This window comes from Lepidochelys kempii, chromosome 17, assembly GCF_965140265.1.
Source record: "Lepidochelys kempii isolate rLepKem1 chromosome 17, rLepKem1.hap2, whole genome shotgun sequence".
Classification (NCBI taxonomy): domain Eukaryota; kingdom Metazoa; phylum Chordata; order Testudines; family Cheloniidae; genus Lepidochelys; species Lepidochelys kempii.
Genome location: NC_133272.1, coordinates 22,385,217 through 22,404,187, shown reverse-complemented (window position 1 = coordinate 22,404,187; position 18,971 = coordinate 22,385,217). Strand labels below are relative to the sequence as shown.

At 44.7% G+C, this 18,971-nt stretch overlaps 1 protein-coding gene across 3 annotated transcripts in view; it reads right to left on the bottom strand.

Annotated features, from left to right (window-relative positions):
* Positions 1-1,748: 1,748 nt before the first annotated feature.
* The window catches only part of FKBP6 (FKBP prolyl isomerase family member 6 (inactive)), a 47,493-nt gene continuing 30,270 nt past the window's right edge, over positions 1,749-18,971 (bottom strand). Inside the window, exons 9-11 of one of the 3 annotated variants that reach the window (XM_073316154.1) lie at positions 13,317-13,389; positions 12,071-12,124; positions 1,749-2,232 (exon numbers count right to left, since the gene is read on the bottom strand). In XM_073316154.1, coding sequence (XP_073172255.1) covers positions 12,084-12,124; positions 13,317-13,389 — 114 coding nt within the window. In that variant the 3' untranslated portion in view covers positions 1,749-2,232; positions 12,071-12,083. Of the gene's footprint in view, positions 2,233-12,070; positions 12,125-13,316; positions 13,390-13,791; positions 13,884-18,971 lie in introns of those variants that run through there. The other 2 variants (XM_073316156.1, XM_073316155.1) reach the window with 2 other exon arrangements.

The window sequence follows — 18,971 nt, the reverse complement described above, 5'->3', positions numbered from 1 at the left end:
GATACGAAAGCTCTCTGATTCTGGCAGGGAACTGCCATCAGCTTCTGATCAAGGAAGTAATCAGAACAATTTGTAGAAAAGATTATTAATATTCAGCAATATAAAGTCAGACAGACACTAACCCATAAAAGTTGCTTGTATTTATGAAGAAGAGGGGATATATTGCCACCTAGTGTCTAGTCAATAAAATCTACAAGACTCATTTTAACATCTTCGGTATCAACTTGTTTCTTCAAACCTATCAGTGCCTAAAAGAGACATGAGCCCCTAATATTTATCATCCTGAAAGAAAAACAGCACACAGAGCTAAAATATAACTTGCTTGAGAAGCTGGCTGCACATTACATCTGACAAAAGAACAGTTAGGACAAGGAGTAAGATCAGGTCTCAACCATTACTGAGGCCTGTAGAAAAATCTGTCAAGTGAAGCAAGATTAGATACATGCACAAAACAGAAATGATAGTTCATGTTTACAATTTTATCTACTTGTGTGTTGGCTTCGTAACTCACACCTAATGACCCAGCTAAGCCTTCCTGGCATGCACTGTACGGAGTTAAGTTGTGGATTACTGCAATGTGCTATTAATCAAGACCTAACATGAGCCAAGTCCCTAAATCTATTACAAACTAGGAGAGTTATTAGCCTAAGCTACTATATAGATGCATTTTCCTTCTCCCCAAAGAGAGAGTTTTAAGCTCCTCTGATCCTTTAAAAGGAGCAGATATGAAAGTCTGAACTGTTCTGCTTAGTTTAACTTTTTTCCTAATGTGCTAATATCCACCAAGTCCACACACACTTTCATTTTGGGCCCAGTTTTACTCTGAGTTAGACAGGTCCAACTGTCACTGGAGGTCAACGGGAGAATTACATCATGACACAGAGGAGAATTTGACCCTCTGCCTAGCTAAATAGGCATGTGGGACGTACTTTCTCCATAAGCAACAAAGTCTAGCATAAATTAATCATGCTGTAAATTAAATATTTAGTACTGTGCTTACAAGACACTGACAGATTAAGTCTTTCGGCACCGTAACTTACCAGTTGTACTATCTTTGCTTGCTGATTTTTAAGTCAGTCAATAACAACAGTTAAGTTTGTTGCTCATGTGGAATACAAGAGCCAGAAGGTGGAGAAAAACAGGTTGAGAAAGCTCAAGTGGTTTCTTTCTTGGCAAGCAGTCTCTGGAATGTGCATTCACCAGAGGTGATTCTCCTTCACACCCTGCTCATTTCCTTACCACTGATGTGCAATGTCTAGAGGGCATGAGCTGGGACGTACAGGGTGGGAGCAGTACGTTCTGCTTTGCCAGTTTCCCCTTCCATGGAATCTTTGTAAGGTTTCTTACTGATTTTGTATTTGCTGTATGTTGTTCATTAGCATGCATTCAAATCTACATTTAACAACTCAGTCACTCTGCAAGGCATAACCATTCAAAAACAATTCAGGGAATGTGCATGTTTTTCTCCAAAGGGAAATCTATATGAACTAAGTGGGGAGATCTGATACTTGGGGGAAAGAGGAAAAGGTAAGGGGTATATTCTGAAGTAACTTGGGATTTAGCATCAATATGCACAAGAATGTTCATAAAGCAGAACATCTTGTATTATCTAACAAGTGAAGCTGCAAGTTGGCAAGACAAACCAAATCATGTTTTCAAATTCTGATTCCTCACTTTAGCTTCTTTAAAAAAAAAAAAATCACCCTTGGACAAACTGGGGCAAGTCCTGCTAGGATTATTTCCCATAGATCTGTTTATTTTTTCAAAACAAAACCAAATTTCAAACATAATTATTCTACGAACAATCTGCGTAAATACAAATTCCATGGCATCCTACTTTTATTTACGTATTTCCTCTGAGCAGCCCAAAACTTGGAAGAGGTCGGAGAAGATTGAGAAAGTCTGCTTCAAAATAAAGTAAATATCAGCTTCTGGGAATAATCCAGGGCTCCAGTAATGAGAGAGAGTAAAGCCCGAGGGGCAGTCTCTCCTTTTCTACAGCAGAGTCTAATCTTATTTTCGAAGATTGAGACTCAAGATTTCACAAACAGGAATTAATATCTGGAAAAATACGTTGTACATATAAAACCGAGAACAGGCTTGCAGCATCCTCAATTCTAAGCTCTCCAGATGAAACAACGTTCCTTCCTCCTAAAACATGGAAGCAATGTTTGCGGGCTAGAGGTAGGCTTCCTTCAGTTATGGAACCGTTCCTTTCATCTGCAGAGGATTCTAGAACAAAAACCACAATCAGCAACATTCAAACACTAATCATGAATACAGTTTGATTAGATCTGATTGGCTGTAACTGCTTAAAGCCTAGTTTATTCTCAGACACTTGTGATTTATGATTGACATTACTGGCTCTGAAAGAATGCTGTATTTATTCACAGCCCAATACACAGAACACAGTAAGAGTGAAGTTCCCACAATATTCCTTCAACAGCTCACCTGTTGCCTGAAAGGGAATGCCATCTCTAAATATTATCGACTCCAATCTAGCCTTTATTTACCCTCGTAGACCACTGAGTAACTTTCCCTTCACTAGCATTTATACCCATCATATATACTTGTAGATGGTTCCCACCTTAGTCTGCCAAGAAACAAATGATTCAACTCTATTCAAAAACAGTCAATACTCCCAGCCCTATGATCATTTCTGTTCCTCTTATTTACTCCCTTCTAAATTTGTCAATATCTTTTTGGGATCGAGGTGTCCAGAAATGAACGCAGGTACACCTGAGTGTCACCTCCTTACTCGGTGACATAGTTATACAAGAAGCCCCCACAATGTACTACAAACCCCTACCTAATTTGCTGTCTCCCATCACACACAGGTCTCTTCAGCATTACGGCTTTTTTGCTTTCTTCTGCTCACTGAATATTTGGGTTTAAAGCATTAGTTGGCATTTTTCTAATCTGTTTGTCATTTTTTGTCTGTTTTTCCAATCAGAGTCCTTTTGTGGTCTTTATTGATCCTCACATCACCTAGGTTATCATCTTATTCTAGATTAACATGGTTCAGTCTTCATTATTTTATTCGAACTCTATACCAGCCATTGGATTCTTCCTTCAACGCTACATTCTCATTTAACAAGACCTGAAGAAGAGCTCTGTGTAGCTCAAAAGCTTGTCTTTTACCAACAGACGATGGTTCAATAAAGGATATTACCTCACCCACCTTGTCTCTCTTTTGTTTGTAGTCTTTCAGCTAGTTTTCACTCCAGGTGATACTGTTCTTCTCCAAGTCTATTTGAATTATTTTTGTAAACTTTGGACAGACATTACAAATGTGCCACTAAAACCCAGTTATATCACACATACTACAACACTTATTCTCTAGTTTTATAATTCTACCTAAAAAGCCATCAAGTGTGTCAGGCAGGATTTGTTCTTTAGATTAACCCATGCTGCTTGTTGCTCATGATTCTATGAAGCCCTGCCCCCCCATTTCAATATCCTACTGCTCATGATGCCACAACATACTGAATTGTTCGCAGTTACAAGTGGTAGCGTTGGAAATGTTCACTAAGATGCACTAAGGACCAAGAAGATGTTCTACCCATTTGCCCCACACAGTGTCTCAGATAGGACTAACCCAGATTTAGAAGTACTCAGGCCCTAATCCCATTTAGGGTACGTCTACGCAACAAAAAACCCCAACGGCAGTGAATCTCCAAGCCCAGCTCAACATACGCTGCCTCATGGGGCTCACGCTACTGGGCTAAAAATAGCAGTGTAGGCATTTGGGCTCAGGCTAGAGCCTAGCCTCCCAGACCCTCCCCACCTTGCTGGGTTTATGACCTTGGGCTCCAGCCCAATCCTGAATGTCTACACGGCTATTTTTAACCCTGCAGCGCAAACCTGAGTCAGTCAAGCCAGGCTCTGAGACTTGCTGCCAGGGGGGAGAGGGTGTCTTTCTGCTGTGTATATGTACCCTTACCCATGAAATTCAGGCTTAAAAGAAAAGCCATTGTCAAATTCGCTAGGAGTTAATCCAAATCTGTTCATGTAGTTCATGCAGAGTGAAAGGTAGTCAAAAAACAAAAAGTAGTGTATATGCAATGGCTGTTTTATCTTCTCTTAGTTCATCGTATCCATGTTTCACTTGTTACAGTTTCAACAGCTAGATCCACTTCAGTCTGTTTATCAAGCCAGTTACATAGCTCTTGGGTCATCACCCCACTCTGCAAGCTTTTAAAAATTAACTTCCCAGTATTTACTTATCTGCAATGATACGAAGGAGAACAGGCCACAATTTCCAACTCACTAACCAAAACACAAAGCCCAAGAACTGGGAGAAAAACAGATCCCTCACAGGCAGACAGTGGAAAAGGCCAATGTACAGCAGGAGGCAGGAAAGGTATCTTTTTTGCAATATTCTATCAGGACACAAAGTATTTTGCACTTTTAAACCCTCTTCTGTCACATGGTCGTAAAGCACTCTACAAACGTTTCACTTGTAAGTCTAGTTCCATTTCAAGGCTATGAAAGGCACTTAGGGCCTGCTTTGACTCTAAACCACCTCAGTAAGATTGGGGTGAGGCCATTCATGAATTCAGACGGGTCTGTCTGTGAGGTAGCTATCCCCATTTTGCAGGTCAGAAAGTGAAATCATGGAAAGAAAATCACACAAGCAAGCCAGTAGCTGGACGGGGAGTTTCCAGATGTCTATTCGGGCACTTTACATCACTAGACCACCCTCCCTTCAAACTAGGTTAGCACATCCCTCACTACTGTGACACTGTCCTAGTTCAGACTGAATCATCATGGGGCTTTGATATGGGATTGAAATATGCAACATTTTGAAGCCAAACTTTAAACACTCCTGGGTTCAGGAGGGTGGTACAGCTCTCGGCTGTGTCATACCACTGCCAAGGGTTCACCCTGAAAGGAGGTGGCGGAAACAAGGAATTAGGATGGGAAGGAGAAAATCTTTATATATCACTCTCTTGACTGCTAATCCACTGGCTCTGAATGCCAATCAGTCATTTACCGAACCTGCAGCCCAAAATTCCTATCAGCTATGACAAAGTATGACAGATGTTTTTAGATAAGGTACTCCATACTATATTAGAGCAAAGCATCTCTCGACCACGCTAACGCTGAGCCACCTTCCATGTTATGGACATACATAGCTCTTTTTATAGGTTCCTGACAGGTGTATTTAAAGATAATCACTTGATGTTTCCACTGGCTGTTAGTCGTGCTTGGGGTGTCTAGCTGGGTGTAAAAACTGCATCTACTGAGACTTCTTGTGCACCATAAGGGGAGAAAAAGGATCAAACTAAGAATCTTCTATGATCATGGTTATTTGAAGTAATAAAGTCTTTACATGGAGCTAATTAAAAATATTCAAGCTGAAACCCTAAAGGCATTTCAAGGCGTGTCTGATCAGTTCATCTCTTTCATTTCCACCTAATGGCTACACAATCACCGAGGAAGCGGAGGGGGACTCTGTGGCCTTGAAGCTGAGAAGACCTGGACTTTGTTCAAGGGGCTGCTGCTCTGGCAGATAGGAGAACTACGTGCCCCAACCAGGCCATCCCTCCAGTGTTTCTCTCCTTTCTTTAAAAGTGGTTTGGCAAGAACTACACAAAAATCAACACAAACATATGCTTTCAAGCTCAGAGAGAAGTCTGTTATTCACAGGCTTCAGGAAGACAAAAGTCAGTCATGAATTTATAGTTAGGAAATGCCATTTCACGGGTCATTTAAAAATCACAATTGCCTTTATTCTGCATTTAAAACAACAGTTAACAGGCAGCATTTAACTAATACTTTTAATTATTTTAAGCAGCCTGGACACTGGTGCCTGCAGAGTCAGATCAGCAGCCCTGCAGCAGGGCTGCTAAGAGAGAACAGAGGTTGGTCTTCTAGCTCTGCTTCCCTGCCAGCCTCTCCTAAGGCAGTGGGAAGAGCAGTGCTGAACAGACATCACTTACACCAGAGCTCAGGCTCTGCCAAAAATATGCAGGCGTGTGGAATCTGGAAAATAAGCACTGCACACTTCTTGACAAGGCACCAATCCAATGAGGAGAGTCCCTGCCCTTTAACCCTCTCATTAAATCCACACGGGCTGCTCTCAAGCGACTCACTGAAACAGGTCCATCTGCTTGGCATCACACCCATCCATCCACATGGAAACATCCATCGGGTCAAAAAGTCATGGAGATTGTTAAATAAAAACCGGTAATGGAATTTGTGACTTCTGTGAATAAGATGCAGCCTTAAACAGAAGACGAGCTTGAGCTTTTAAATGAAAGAAAAGCAGCTCTCCAGAAGGGTAAGACTAAAGCTACTTTTACAAAGAGAATGAGCCATCAGTTTTACACAGGATGCCTCCAATTTCAATCGGGATTTCAGTTTAAAGTCTGATGATATACCACAGCCCAAGAGTGTTAGGGTATGTGTTTGTTTTCAAGGCTGGCCTTCAGGTCAATATGGCGCCTTCCATGCTCCAGCTATAGAGGAGCCCTCTGTAAGGTAAAACCAAAGCTTGGTAACACCAGTGGTGTGCTGTACTATTCAAGACGTTTATGTCCCAGATCTCCAGACCAGCCAGATTTAAAAAGGAACACAGCTGGCTGGTCTACAGTTAGCAGGAGTTCTCTTTGCTCCTTCTCACTCCTTTTGAATTCCACTGTCTGAGCTCCTCAGTGTGTGTATCTAAAGTTAGCTACTTCTGGAAAATCGGTATGCTTGAGAGTAGGCAACGAAATGTGCAATAGCTCAGTCTAAAATATTAGAAGCTGATTGTCCAATTGCCATGCGGTTTAATGCTCTTATTGATTTAATCTGACTGAGTAATTTAATTGGCCAGGGGGCTCTGCTCTAAATACAGAAAAGGCACTCACAGCTGGAGGCCTGGGATGCAAGATCCCTGCAATTACTGGCCTGAGGCAGCTACAGTTGACAAGGCTGCAACTCCTTTAAGTTTCAGACCTATCCTTTAGGGCAGGCCCTCAGGAAATATACGAGACAAGGTTCAAGGTGGCAATTTAGATTTTTACTGCCATTTGCTGTTTGCATACAAAGTTATTTTTTTCCTGATCAAGTCTGTTTAATCTGAACATGTTCCCCTTGAGGAAGAACTATTTATATGCTCACCACACCAAACCCCACTCCAGGAATGTGCAATTCTGGCATGACTGGCTCGTATATTTTCCAACACAGTAGGAGCAGGATATTAGAAAGGGAAGAAAGCGGTTTAACAAATTTGTCTCTTCCTGGTGAGATCAATCTAAAAATCACATCAGCTAAAAATATGTAATTTGCTATTATCAGAATATATTGTATCAGGAAGAGTTAAGTCAGAAGGAAAGGAATTGCGCATGGATTTTACATGGTACCATATGGCAGGACCGGAAATGCTTGCCATTGGCTCAAGCTCTCATTAAAAATTAAGTTTCTAGCTCTTACGGTTGTAAGGTCAGCTGCTCCCACACAAAACTGAACGTTAACCAGTCCAAGTCTGGCATTCCAGAGCCTGCAGCCAGCAGAGCGAAACTGAAGAGACAAACAACTTTTCCACTACTGCCAAATGATTCATAACAGCAGCAGTGCTGCTAGACAGAGCTCCAAGTCCCAAAAGCAGGCTCTGTTTATGGAGTCCCCCCCTCCTATCTCCCCTAAAACAGAGGTTGAGATCAGAACAGGGTAAGAGAGAGCCCTTCGCAGCAGCCAAGCAGGAGGGCGGGGAAGAAGTGTAGCAGAGACCCCCTCCCACCTCCATCAGGAGTGCAGGGTAGGGAGGCCTCATGTTGAGAGACCAAACTCAAAGAGTAGTTATCAACGGCTCACTGTCAAGCTGGAAGGTCCTATCTAATGGAGTTCTGCAGGGGTCAGTCCTAGGTCTGGTACTAGTAAATGCTTTCATTAATTACTTGGATAATGGATGGAGAGTGTGCTGCTAACATTTGCAGATGAGGCCAAGCTGGGTGGGGTTGCAAGCACTCTGGAGGACAGGATCAGAATTCAAAATGACCTTGACAAATTGGAGAATTAATCTGAAATGAATTAGATGAAATTCAATAAAGACAAGTGCGAAGTACTACTCTTAGGAAGGAAAATTCAAATGCACAATTATAAAATCGGGCATTAACTGACTAGGTGGTAGTTCTGCTGAAAGGGATCTGGGGATTATCATGGATCACACACTGAAGATGAGCCAAAAATGTAATTGATACACAGGCAAAAAAGACTAAATGTTCTGGGGTGTATAAACAAGAGTGTCCCATGTATGACACAGGAGGTAGTTGTCCTGCTCTACTTGGCACTGGGGAGGCCTCAGCTGGAATCCTGTGTCCAATTCTGGCCTATGTGCTTTAGGAAAGATATGAATAAATTGGAGAGAGTCCAGAGGTGAGCAACAAAAGTGACAAAGGTTTAGAGAACCTGACCTATGAGGGAGGGTTAAAAACACTGGACACGTCTAGTCTTGAGAAAAGCAGACTGAGGTGGGGACCTGATAACAGTCTTCAAATATGTGAAGGGCTGTTATAAAGGAGGACAGTGATCAATTATTCTCCATGTCCACTGAAGAAAGGACAAGAAGTAATGGGCTTAAACTGTGGCAAGGGAGACTTAGGTTTGATATTAGCAAAAACTTTCTAACTCTAAGGGTAGTTGAGCTCTGAAATAGGCTTCCAAGGGAGGTTGTGGAATCCCTATCACGGGAGATTTTAAGAACAGATTGGACAAACAGCTGTCAGGTCTGGGATAGGTTCACTTGGTCCTGCCTTAGCACAAGGGGCTGGACATGAGGAAGTCTCGAGGTCCCTTCCAAACAGCAAAGTTCTGCGACTATGTTTCAGGCACCTACTAGCTAGGTGTCTATATTAAAGATGGCACCCTGAGCACGGTCCAGGGACAGTATCCTGATAGGAATCGCAGAACCTCCTCCTTACCACAGTCCCCTTTTAGAGGGAGAGAGGGGAGGGAGGAAGGAAGGTGAAGAGGACTTGGACCTTTCACCAGCACATTGTATTTGAATTTCTCTGGTGCTACAGCTCCGTCATTTGTACCACTCTGTGGGGACTCATCTCCTTGCACAAATATTGATGTGAATCAGCGTAACACAAACTTGTTTGGGGTTTTTTTTGGCAACAAAGTGATCACATTCCAATAGAGCAAAACACCAACGCTTACACAGAGCAGTAATGTTACTGGAGCACACGCTAATGCCTAATGCTCTTATTCACGTCCTTGTTAACACCATCTCCTCTATGCCTTCTTCCACACGGCCCCCTAAGCATGCTCTCGCCCTGAACTGATCCACAAGGCCCCTGCCTCATCCTCATTCTTCAAGACTCTAGTTCACTTATCTAAAAAAACCCTACTTTGGTGGTGTTCTTCCCCTAATTCCTATCTGTCCATTTGTTTGTATACTGAGAATGCCTCAGGAGAAGGACTGGCCTGCCTTGAAGCACTGTCCTGCAAACCAGAAGGAAGGGCTGGGATCTGAAGAGACAAGAGTTGCAAAACAACCCTAATAAATCTTTTTTCCTTCTTCTTACGGAGGCTTTTCCCAGCAGGGGTGGTGTCTAGTTAAGTTACGCATGAAGCCTTCTTGTTATTTATAGCAGCACTCAGCTACTTCACAGAACTTCCTTACCTGGGAAACCCCCACAGGTAGGGTATTTTGAACCTGCTGAAGGAACATGCACAAATGTATGTGAACTTGGTAGTGTTTTAGATGTGCAGCTCTGTACCATGAGTCCACATAGCACGGGCATGAGGCATTTTTAAAGTCTATACCTCAGCTACAAATGGGTGGGATGGGAGGGGAGCAGGAAGTCACTGTTTATTTGAAGCCTGGAGTTATCCCAAGTCAGGGGTTTTGACTGTATTATGCTCATACTCCTCAGTTTATTCGCAAGTCTTTTAGCTCATTAGGTCAGTTTAATTGGCAGCAGCCGCTGGTTCTAAGCCCAGTTATAGTCATTTCTACCTGGTGACCCAATCCCAGCGCAGCAGCCAAGTCTTACCAATTAATAGTAGGCCTAGCAATCTGGATGCCATTCCTAAAATCTAGACGTTTGACCTTAGGAGTCACAGTTTCCTGCTATAATTTCAGCAGCGCTTGTTGTCATTGGAACAGCTCTAAGTGCTGAGCCTCTCTCTCTCTCTCTGGTGTATGACAATTAGAGCGTATATTAGAGGCAAGCTTTCAACTTTGGCCCACCTTAGTACAAGGAGACTCATCCTTCTGGAATGAAACTATCCTCCTCCCTGAGTGCACAGACATTTCTAGGGAGCCTGCTCCACACTTCACAGAGCAGCATATGAAACAAGGATTTCTTTAGTTCCCCGTTGCCTACACGAGGCTCTGTAGGGCAAGGCATGGATACAAAATTCCATCCCAGCCATGTGAAGGAGCAGAAATCTTTCCATGCTAACAGTCCAGGCTTCACAATACAACAGTGAACTCTGGTAACCCAGCATTCCCTTCCTACCTCAAGTTTTCAGATAATGGCCCCTCACCTATGTACAACCCCCCACCCCCACCCCACACACACACACACCATGCATGTGCACTGATCATATGCACACAATAAATCCCCTCACTTGAGGTATGTAGGTGATTGGGGGGGGCGGGGGAGAGAATGTGAAAGTTTTGATTGTACAATTGTAGTGCCCTGAAGTAGGATAAAGCAAACAATTGGAGTCCACCTACTTTTAGTGGGCAAAGAGTCAGGCCCTGTCTTTCTTTGCCAGAAGTTAACCCACTATGGAAAACAGGCACCCCACTTAACAATTCTTGCTCTCTGAAATGTTCATCATCCGTCTCCTCCCTTTCTCCCAGTGTGGAATTCAGGGTTGTGCTAGAAAGAGGCAGTAGACACGAGCGCACATGTTCAGTTTCTCTGCTTTCCCTGCAACCCTAAAAAAATCCTGGAGATGGGCAAATCCCACCACCATTTGCAATTCAAGAAGCAAATCCCAGGAAGTCAGTTTTACAGCTTTTATTTTCCATTCCGTACACTTATCTGCACTTTGCCTGAGCTGAAACATGCATGTGGGATGAACAAGAATTTTAAAATGCTATTTAAAGAGCCTAGGAGTCTTGGTGTTGACTAACTGAATTGAAGATGGTGCCCAGAATTTTGCTGATCCCAGCCGCTGACCCTATCAGAATTCTTGAGGTGAGAATGTACTGAGAGTTTTCAGCTCCCATGAACAGCTGTCAATGTCTGAGCTACCTTGCAACAGTTGCAACACCGTTCAGTCTGTATTTTTGCATGTCCAGAAGTCAGGTACTGTATATTCTGGCCATGCTAAATAAACTGAAATGATCACTTCTGAAGCATTCTTCACACCTTGGGACACACGTCTGATCGGGGGGAGAAGGGGATGGAAGGGGAGAGAGGAGAGATTTATGCCAACCAGAATCTCCACAAAGAAAGTCTATTCGGAGCAACACACTGCTTGTGGTAGCTAAAGGCATGCCCTACTTTACAATTCCTATCTGACAGGAAAGGATCAATCTGTAAGCCTGATCTGTGGCAACACCCCATAAACAGGCTTGCTGTTAGAGACAGGCCAATTGATATTCCAAAACAGAAAAAAAAAAATGATGATGATCCAGGCCACTCGTCCCTGACGAGTTGGAGATGCCAAGTAGCATGTACTGAGCATTAGAGAGAGGCTGGGTATGCTTAATCACGTCTAGCTTGACTTGTCAATAGGTAAGGTTCATGCCTCCAGGTTCCTGGACCAATGCAGGGAAATTGTTACAAGAACAAATGGAGGTAAAAAAAAATCAAATAAGCAATTCAAAAATTGGTCAGCGTTAAATGATTATTGACAGGGAACACCTACACAGAGGTTGTGTGTGTGAATCAGATAGTTTTAAGAAAAATCCAACAACGTGGTAAAATTGTAGGCTTGAGTGCTGAATTTAGCTAGACATTAGTCCAATTTCTCACCGGTGATAACAAAATTGACTGCGAGTAATCTAAAAGGCTTTAATAATTTACCTATGTGCAGTTCATTAAAGCTGGCTATATGGGAAAGGTTTGAGAGTAATTTTAATGAGTAATTTTATTAATTATGTTATAAGGAGTACCTGTGGTTTCTTTTTAAAGCATCAGTTGATTCCAAATGTTCACAGGCAGTAGACCTGAGATAAAATGATGAGATAGGACCAATTACGGATTGGCTTAACATAAACTTCAGACTGTAACCCCAAGTTAAGACAGATCTTACCTCATTTCTGCATTAGTTCTAGATAACCACAGTTTCCTTTTGATAGTGTTTGAGCTAATTACAGCTGCAAGAGTTTTGGTTTGATCTTTATGTGGACTTATTTAGCCAATGCTTTTTTGTTTCTGCCATGGCATGCTGAAGTGGCCTCGTGGTAGAGTGAACTGATACCCTTGAAGAACCTTGGCAGCAGCACGTACAATAGATTCTATGGCAAAGTCTCAATGGATTGCGTTCAGTTTAAAGTTGTCGGGCGGAGGGAGGTTAAAAAGCAGTCTAGAATGGCACTAGCCCTAGGAACTTCACAAAACAAGAACTAGAGGGTTTATGGGCTCTTAACTTTCACGGTTTAAGCCTGGATAAATGACGAAGAGCTCCAGTGACTGTAATGGAAGAAAAGCAGTCACTGCAACCCACTGCACTAGTACGATTCAATATATATTTACCAGTGACCTGGCACCTACTGTTTAACCCTCTACCCTTCTCAATTTCCTTGGGGAAAATGCTCAACGCATTAATTGGCAGTGTCAGACTGGAAATAAGGCATAAATTTAACAGTGAGTACTTCGCCATTAAAACAAGGGTTGTAGGGGATTTGACATCACTGACCATTTTTAAATCAAGTCTGGATGTTTTTCTAAGAGACCTGCTCTAGCCATTATTATGGAGCAGTTCTATGGCCTGGGCTATATGGGGGATCAGACCAGATATCACATCACTGGCCCCTTCTGGCCATAGAACCTATGAATCTACTAGTAGTAATTTCTCCCCTGGGGTGTTCTCAATTAAAGGGTTACATCACTCTTCAGCCTCTACTGGTCTTTTTAGAATGTTGTTTTAGAGCCGCTCTTTCCCTGCCACACTAAGTGTGCACAGAATTAACAAACCACACTGAAACAGGGACCTTTCATTTTTCCAGCCCAGACTCAGGAAGGACTATTTTAAAAAGGAGCATGTAAGCTTACACCTAAGTAGAAAGGTAACCTTCCCCTACTGCTGCTTCTGGGAAAGAACTGTTGAGGAAGGAAAACAGAGGTCTGGCTCACCACTCTATTACTCAGAAAATTACGCATTAATAGCTCGATCACAACAGCAAAAAAACCTCTCACCCAGCTTCGTACTCCTCCTCCAACACCTAGGCTGCAGTAACTCGTGGGAGCCAGATCCAAGGCTGATCACCACCTGAAGAAAGAATGAGGTTCTTGGCGTAGCTGAATGCATTGCCATCAGTACTACTGTGTTAACACCCCATCATGATTTTCCACTGTGGCACTATCATGTAATTAATAGGTTAAAGGAGGCAAACATGCCAGGACAAACAGCAATGGGCCCAAAGTGCAACAGAACATTTGGACTGACTACTTAAGCATGCACACTAAAACTACAAAAAGTTAATTCTGGTTTCCTACCGACTGTAGTTAGGACCCAGAACATGGATCATGATTTTTGTAGATTCTGGGAATGTTGGAGGTGGTTCCACGGTAACAGTTTTTCACTGCCTGGTATCGAAATATCAACTCTGCCCACATATCTACACCAGCGACACCATCACAGGACCTAACCAGATCAGCCACACCATCACCGGTTCATTCACCTGCATGTCCACCAATGTAATCTACGCCATCATGTGCCAGCAATGCCCCTTTGCTATGTACATCGGCCAAACTGGACTGTCCCTACGTAAAAGGACAAATGGACACAAATCAGATATTAGGAATGGCAATATACAAAAACCTGTAGGAGAACACTTCAACCTCCCTGGACACGCAGTAGCAGATGTAAAGGCAGCCATTCTGCAGCAGAAAAACTTCAGGACCAGACTTCAAAGAGAAACTGCTGAGCTTCAGTTCATTTGCAAATTGGACACCATCAGCTCAGGATTAAACACAGACTGTGACTGGCTCGCCAACGACAAAAGCAGCGTCTCCTCATGGTGTTCACACCTCATCTGCTCAAAGAGGGCCTCATCCTCCCTGATGGAACCAACCTTGTTTTCCCTAGCCTAATTCTTGCTTGAATATTTATACCGGCCTCTGGAAATTTCCACTACATGCATCCGACGAAGTGGGTATTCACCCACAAAAGTTTATGCTCCAATACGTCTGTTAGTCTATAAGATGCCACAGGACTCTGCCATTTTGCTACATATGTTTGTCTTGTGGGTACTTTGGAAGTACAGCAATATTATTGTTGTTAGGAAAAAGTCACAAAGAATAGTCAGTCACAGTCTGCTATGGTTCCATGGTCCAGACAACCACCCTGTGTGTCCAGATGGAAGATCTGACCTTGTTTCTATGCAAGATGATAGGGAAGTGTGGGGAGTTGAACTACCGATGCTTTTGCCAAGGCTAGATGGGCTCCCAGTACCTGCACTAACAGGCCCTGTAGGGAGCCCTCTACAATGCTGGACTCGGTGTTTTATCTTCCTGGATACTTTGGGAAGTAAAGTGTTGAATTGTACAAAAGAACCCCCTTGCTACAGTCCAGTAAAAAGCCACCTGTCAGAAAAACAAAAACCCACTCTTTTCCTTTCCACTGTGTAAAAGAAGTGTTGACACCCCCCTGCAAATAGATCTTTGAGTTCTCTCTCTGCAAAGGCATACAGAATACAGAATTCTTAAATATGCTGTTTTCACACAGCAAACCTCACTTGAGATCAATCCACCGAGACGTTCTTACCCGGAACACCACCACCAACATGGAAAACATGGTGACGGACACACTGATGGATGGAAATTGCTAACAGTGGCCATTAGAACGAGCAAACTGACGGAACACATGGTAGAACCTGGATCACTCTCCCCTTTGTGTCAAGCAGAAAGGCCCTGAAAGCCAGCCAGACAAATTTAGAATTATATTTGTTAGACCTCATTACTCATGGCCCCATTCTGCCACCCTGGCTTACTTTGAATAACACTTGTGACATATTACGGATGCATGGAATATCCAAGGACTACAGCATCAACTTTATAAAAGTTACATGTACCTGCATGGTCGAGGTATTGTATTCTAGCTCCATAGGGGAATTACAGGACTTTCCTGTGGGAACTAAAATCATTGCATGGTAATTAACTCAAATCCCCAGGCTGATCACCAGCCTGGAGAAGCTTTGCACCTTGCGGAAAGTTGCACAGACTGGTTTGACCTCGTTAAAGAGAAACTGGTAAACAAGGAACAGAAAACTGTATGAAGTGACCACCTTAGCATAAGGGGAAAGATCACTCTCACATAATCCTAACTCTCTACTGTTGTTAAGTCCTGTTTTTGTAATGCTTTTTTTCCTAAATAAATAGATACAACTCTGCTTTATGGACATTGGCTCGTCCTTGGCTAACCCTGTCATTGCTCTGCAAGAATAGGACTGCAGGTGCTGAACTAAGGGAGGATTGCCCCAGCCACTACTTTCCAAAGGGTTAAAACCTCAGTGTTTAAGGCACATGAAGACACAAGAGTGGGGATCAATAACTACAGTACATGGCACATTTTATCTGTGGGTTGCAGTGAGTTCATCCTTCACTACCTGCAGCATTGTTTGTGCCATGAGCTGGTTTGAACCCTGATTGGGAAGGGAGGGATTGAGGGGATCAGCAAGAATCACATGCTGCTGAGGTTCATTCGCTACCGCGTCTCATAATGAAGATTGTTGGCATAAGATACTTAGAAGACAGTCAGACTATAGCATGTCTCAAGGCAAGTGCTAGACTGCCCCCAGGGAGACAGTGATCTCCCTAACAGTTCTCACCAGCTAGTAGGGGCACATAGCCAAACTGCAGGTGGGTGGTGAGCAGAGGCCTGTATTCTAAGATATCCAAGGTCACAAAGCAGCTTAGTCAGCGATATAAAACTGTTTATAAAAACAAGCCAAAGCTGGAGACCAATGCTGGTACAAACTGGATTGTTAATGTTAAAAGGACAAGCTTCAGGTTAAGTCACAGGTAGACAGGACAACAATCGGAAAGATTCCGTAAATGGGAGAAGGTGGTTAGGTTGAAATCAGAATACTTTGATTGGTTAATCACAATGGGAAGAGTCTGCCTCCCCCTTTTGGGCACTGTGTATCTGGAGATCAGGGAAAGACCCTGGGGGGCAGCAGGACAGGAAGGAGGAAGTGTCACCACATCATGGCTGCTGCTGCCCCTCCTGTCTCCTGGGATCCACCACAGAACCAGTGGGCTTCCACTGCAAGCCAGAAAGCCAAAAAGGGAACCAGATGACATCCCAACCTGTTTGGCAAAATCCTGAACATCTGAAATGTGAACTTATGGTTCTGTTGTTAAACCCTCCCCCTAGATGAGGAAGGAAAAGGATGTCTCTTTTTGCCCCATCTAACAAGAGCCTGGCTTAACTGGCTAAGACAACTCCACCTTTTGCAACACTGCTATGTGCCTGTAACCAGAAAGCAACACCTCCCAATGTTGGTTAAGTTTGCCAGATCTCAGAAAAGCTAACAGCAGTGTGTATTGGGCCTTTCTCTCCAGAAAGCTCGGTTGCAAGTGAAAATAAGCAGAGAAGACGACAGATAACGTATCTTTTGTTAAAAGACAGACAGTTACCTTTTCTATAACTGGTGTTCTTTGAGATGTGTTGCTCATGTCTATTCCACAATAGGTGTGCGTGCTCACCACGTGCACTGGTGCGGAAAGTTTTTCCCCTAGCAGTACCCGTGGGGGGGGGGGGGGAGAGTGCCCCCCACGACCCCTGGAATGGCGCCTGCCTGGCGCAATATAAGGGGAGCTGCGCGCTCCCCCCACCCTCAGTTCCTTCTTGCCAGACAACTCAACAGAGGGCAAGGAGGGTGGGGTGTGGAATAGATATAAGCAACACATCTCGAAGAACACCAGTTATGGAAAAGATAACGGTCTTTTCTTCTTCGAGTGATTGCTCATGTGTATTCCACAATACGTGATTCCAAGCTATGTCTGTTGGAGGTGGGTAGGAGTTCACAAGTTCCCAGGACAGAGGACAGTCCTGCCAAACCCAGCGTCATCCCTGCTTTGGGAGACGATTGCATAGTGCGAGGTGAATGTGTGAACCAAAGACCACGCGGCAGCCCTACAGATGTCCTGAATGGGGACATGGGCCATGAAGGCAGCTGACGAGGCCTGCGTCCGAGTCAAGTGTGCCCTCACAATGGGCGGCGGGGGGAACACCTGCCAGCTCATAACAGATACGGATGCACGAAGTGATCCGATTGGAAAGCCGCTGAGTGGAAATCAGCTGGCCCCTCGCACGCTCAGCCGAAGCAACAAACAGTTGCGAAGACTTTCTGAATGGCTTGGTCCACTCAAGGTAGAAAGCCAGAGCCCGTTGCACATCGAGCGTTTGGAGACGGCACTCCTCACTGGACGCTTGGGGCAGAGGACTGGTAGAAAAATGTCCTGACCCATGTGGTTGGCGGAGACCACCTTTGGGAGGAATGTGGGTTGTGGGCGGAGCTGGACCTTATCTTTATGAAAAACAGTGTACAGCGGCTTGGAGGTCAGGACCCCGAGCTCCAAGACTTGCCTGGCTGATGTGATTGCAACCAGGAAGGCCACCTTCCACGAGAGGCGAGACCAGGAGCACATGGCCAGTGGTTCAAAAGGGGACCCAGTGAGACAAGCCAACACCAAGTCCAGGTCCCACTGCAGGACTGGGGGTCTAGAATATGGGAAAAGACAGTCCAACCCCCTGAGGAACTGGCCAGTCATAGCATGGGAAAATACCGCGTGCCCCTGCACCAGCGGATGGAAGGCTGATATGGCTGCCAGGTGTACCTTGACTGACGAAAGCACCAGGCCCTGGGCTCTCAGGTGGAGGAGGTAGTCAAGAATAAGCTGGATTGGAGCGGTCGTGGGAGATACACTGTGGTCTGCCGCCCATCTAGAAAAATGGGACCACTTCGCCAAATAAGCACGGCGAGTGGAGGGCAGTGTACTTTCAAGGAGGACACACTGAACCTGTTCTGAGCACGTCCTCTCCTCTCTGCCTAACCACTGAGCAGCCACGCCGTGAGGTGAAGAACCACTAGGGTAGGATGGAGGAGGCAGCTCTGGTCCTGAGAGGAGGTCCGGGTGGAGCGGCAATGGCCACGGCAGAGCTACCGCCAGGCCCGTGAGGATCCCGTACCAATGTTGCCTGGGCCACGCTGGGACAATCAGGATGACCCGGGCCTTGTCCGTCTTTATCTTCTCCAGGACCCTGCTGATTAGAGGGAACAGGTAGAAGGCATAGAGAATCCGGCCTGACCAGGACAGGATAATGGCATCAGAGATTGCGCCTCTCCCCAGACCCCCCCACCCCCCGGACCAGAACCGGGGACATCGCTGGTTCTGCCGAGCTGCGAATAGGTCCACCTGGGGAGTTCCCCACCTTCAGAAGAGCCAGTGGGTTACTTCCGGGTGGAGGGACCACTCGTATTGCGAGGAAACGTCCCTGCTCAAGCAATCCGCTCTCTTGTTCTGGGCGCCCGGTAGGTGGAAAGCCTTCAGGTGGATGTTGTAGGCTGTACAGAAGTCCCACAACCTGAGGGCTTCGTGGCAGAGTATCGGGCTCTGCCCTGCCCGTTGATATAGAACATTGAGGCTGTGTTGTCCACGAGAACCCTGACTACCTTGCCCTCCAGGTGCGAGTGGAAGGCCATACACACCAGCCATGCCGCCCAGAGTTCCTTGACGTTTATATGTAGGGTCAGGTCTTGGGCCGGCCACAGGCCTTGGGTCTGAAGGTTCCCGGCATGGGCCCCCCAACCCAGGTCCAACGCATCGGACACCAGCTCCAACGAC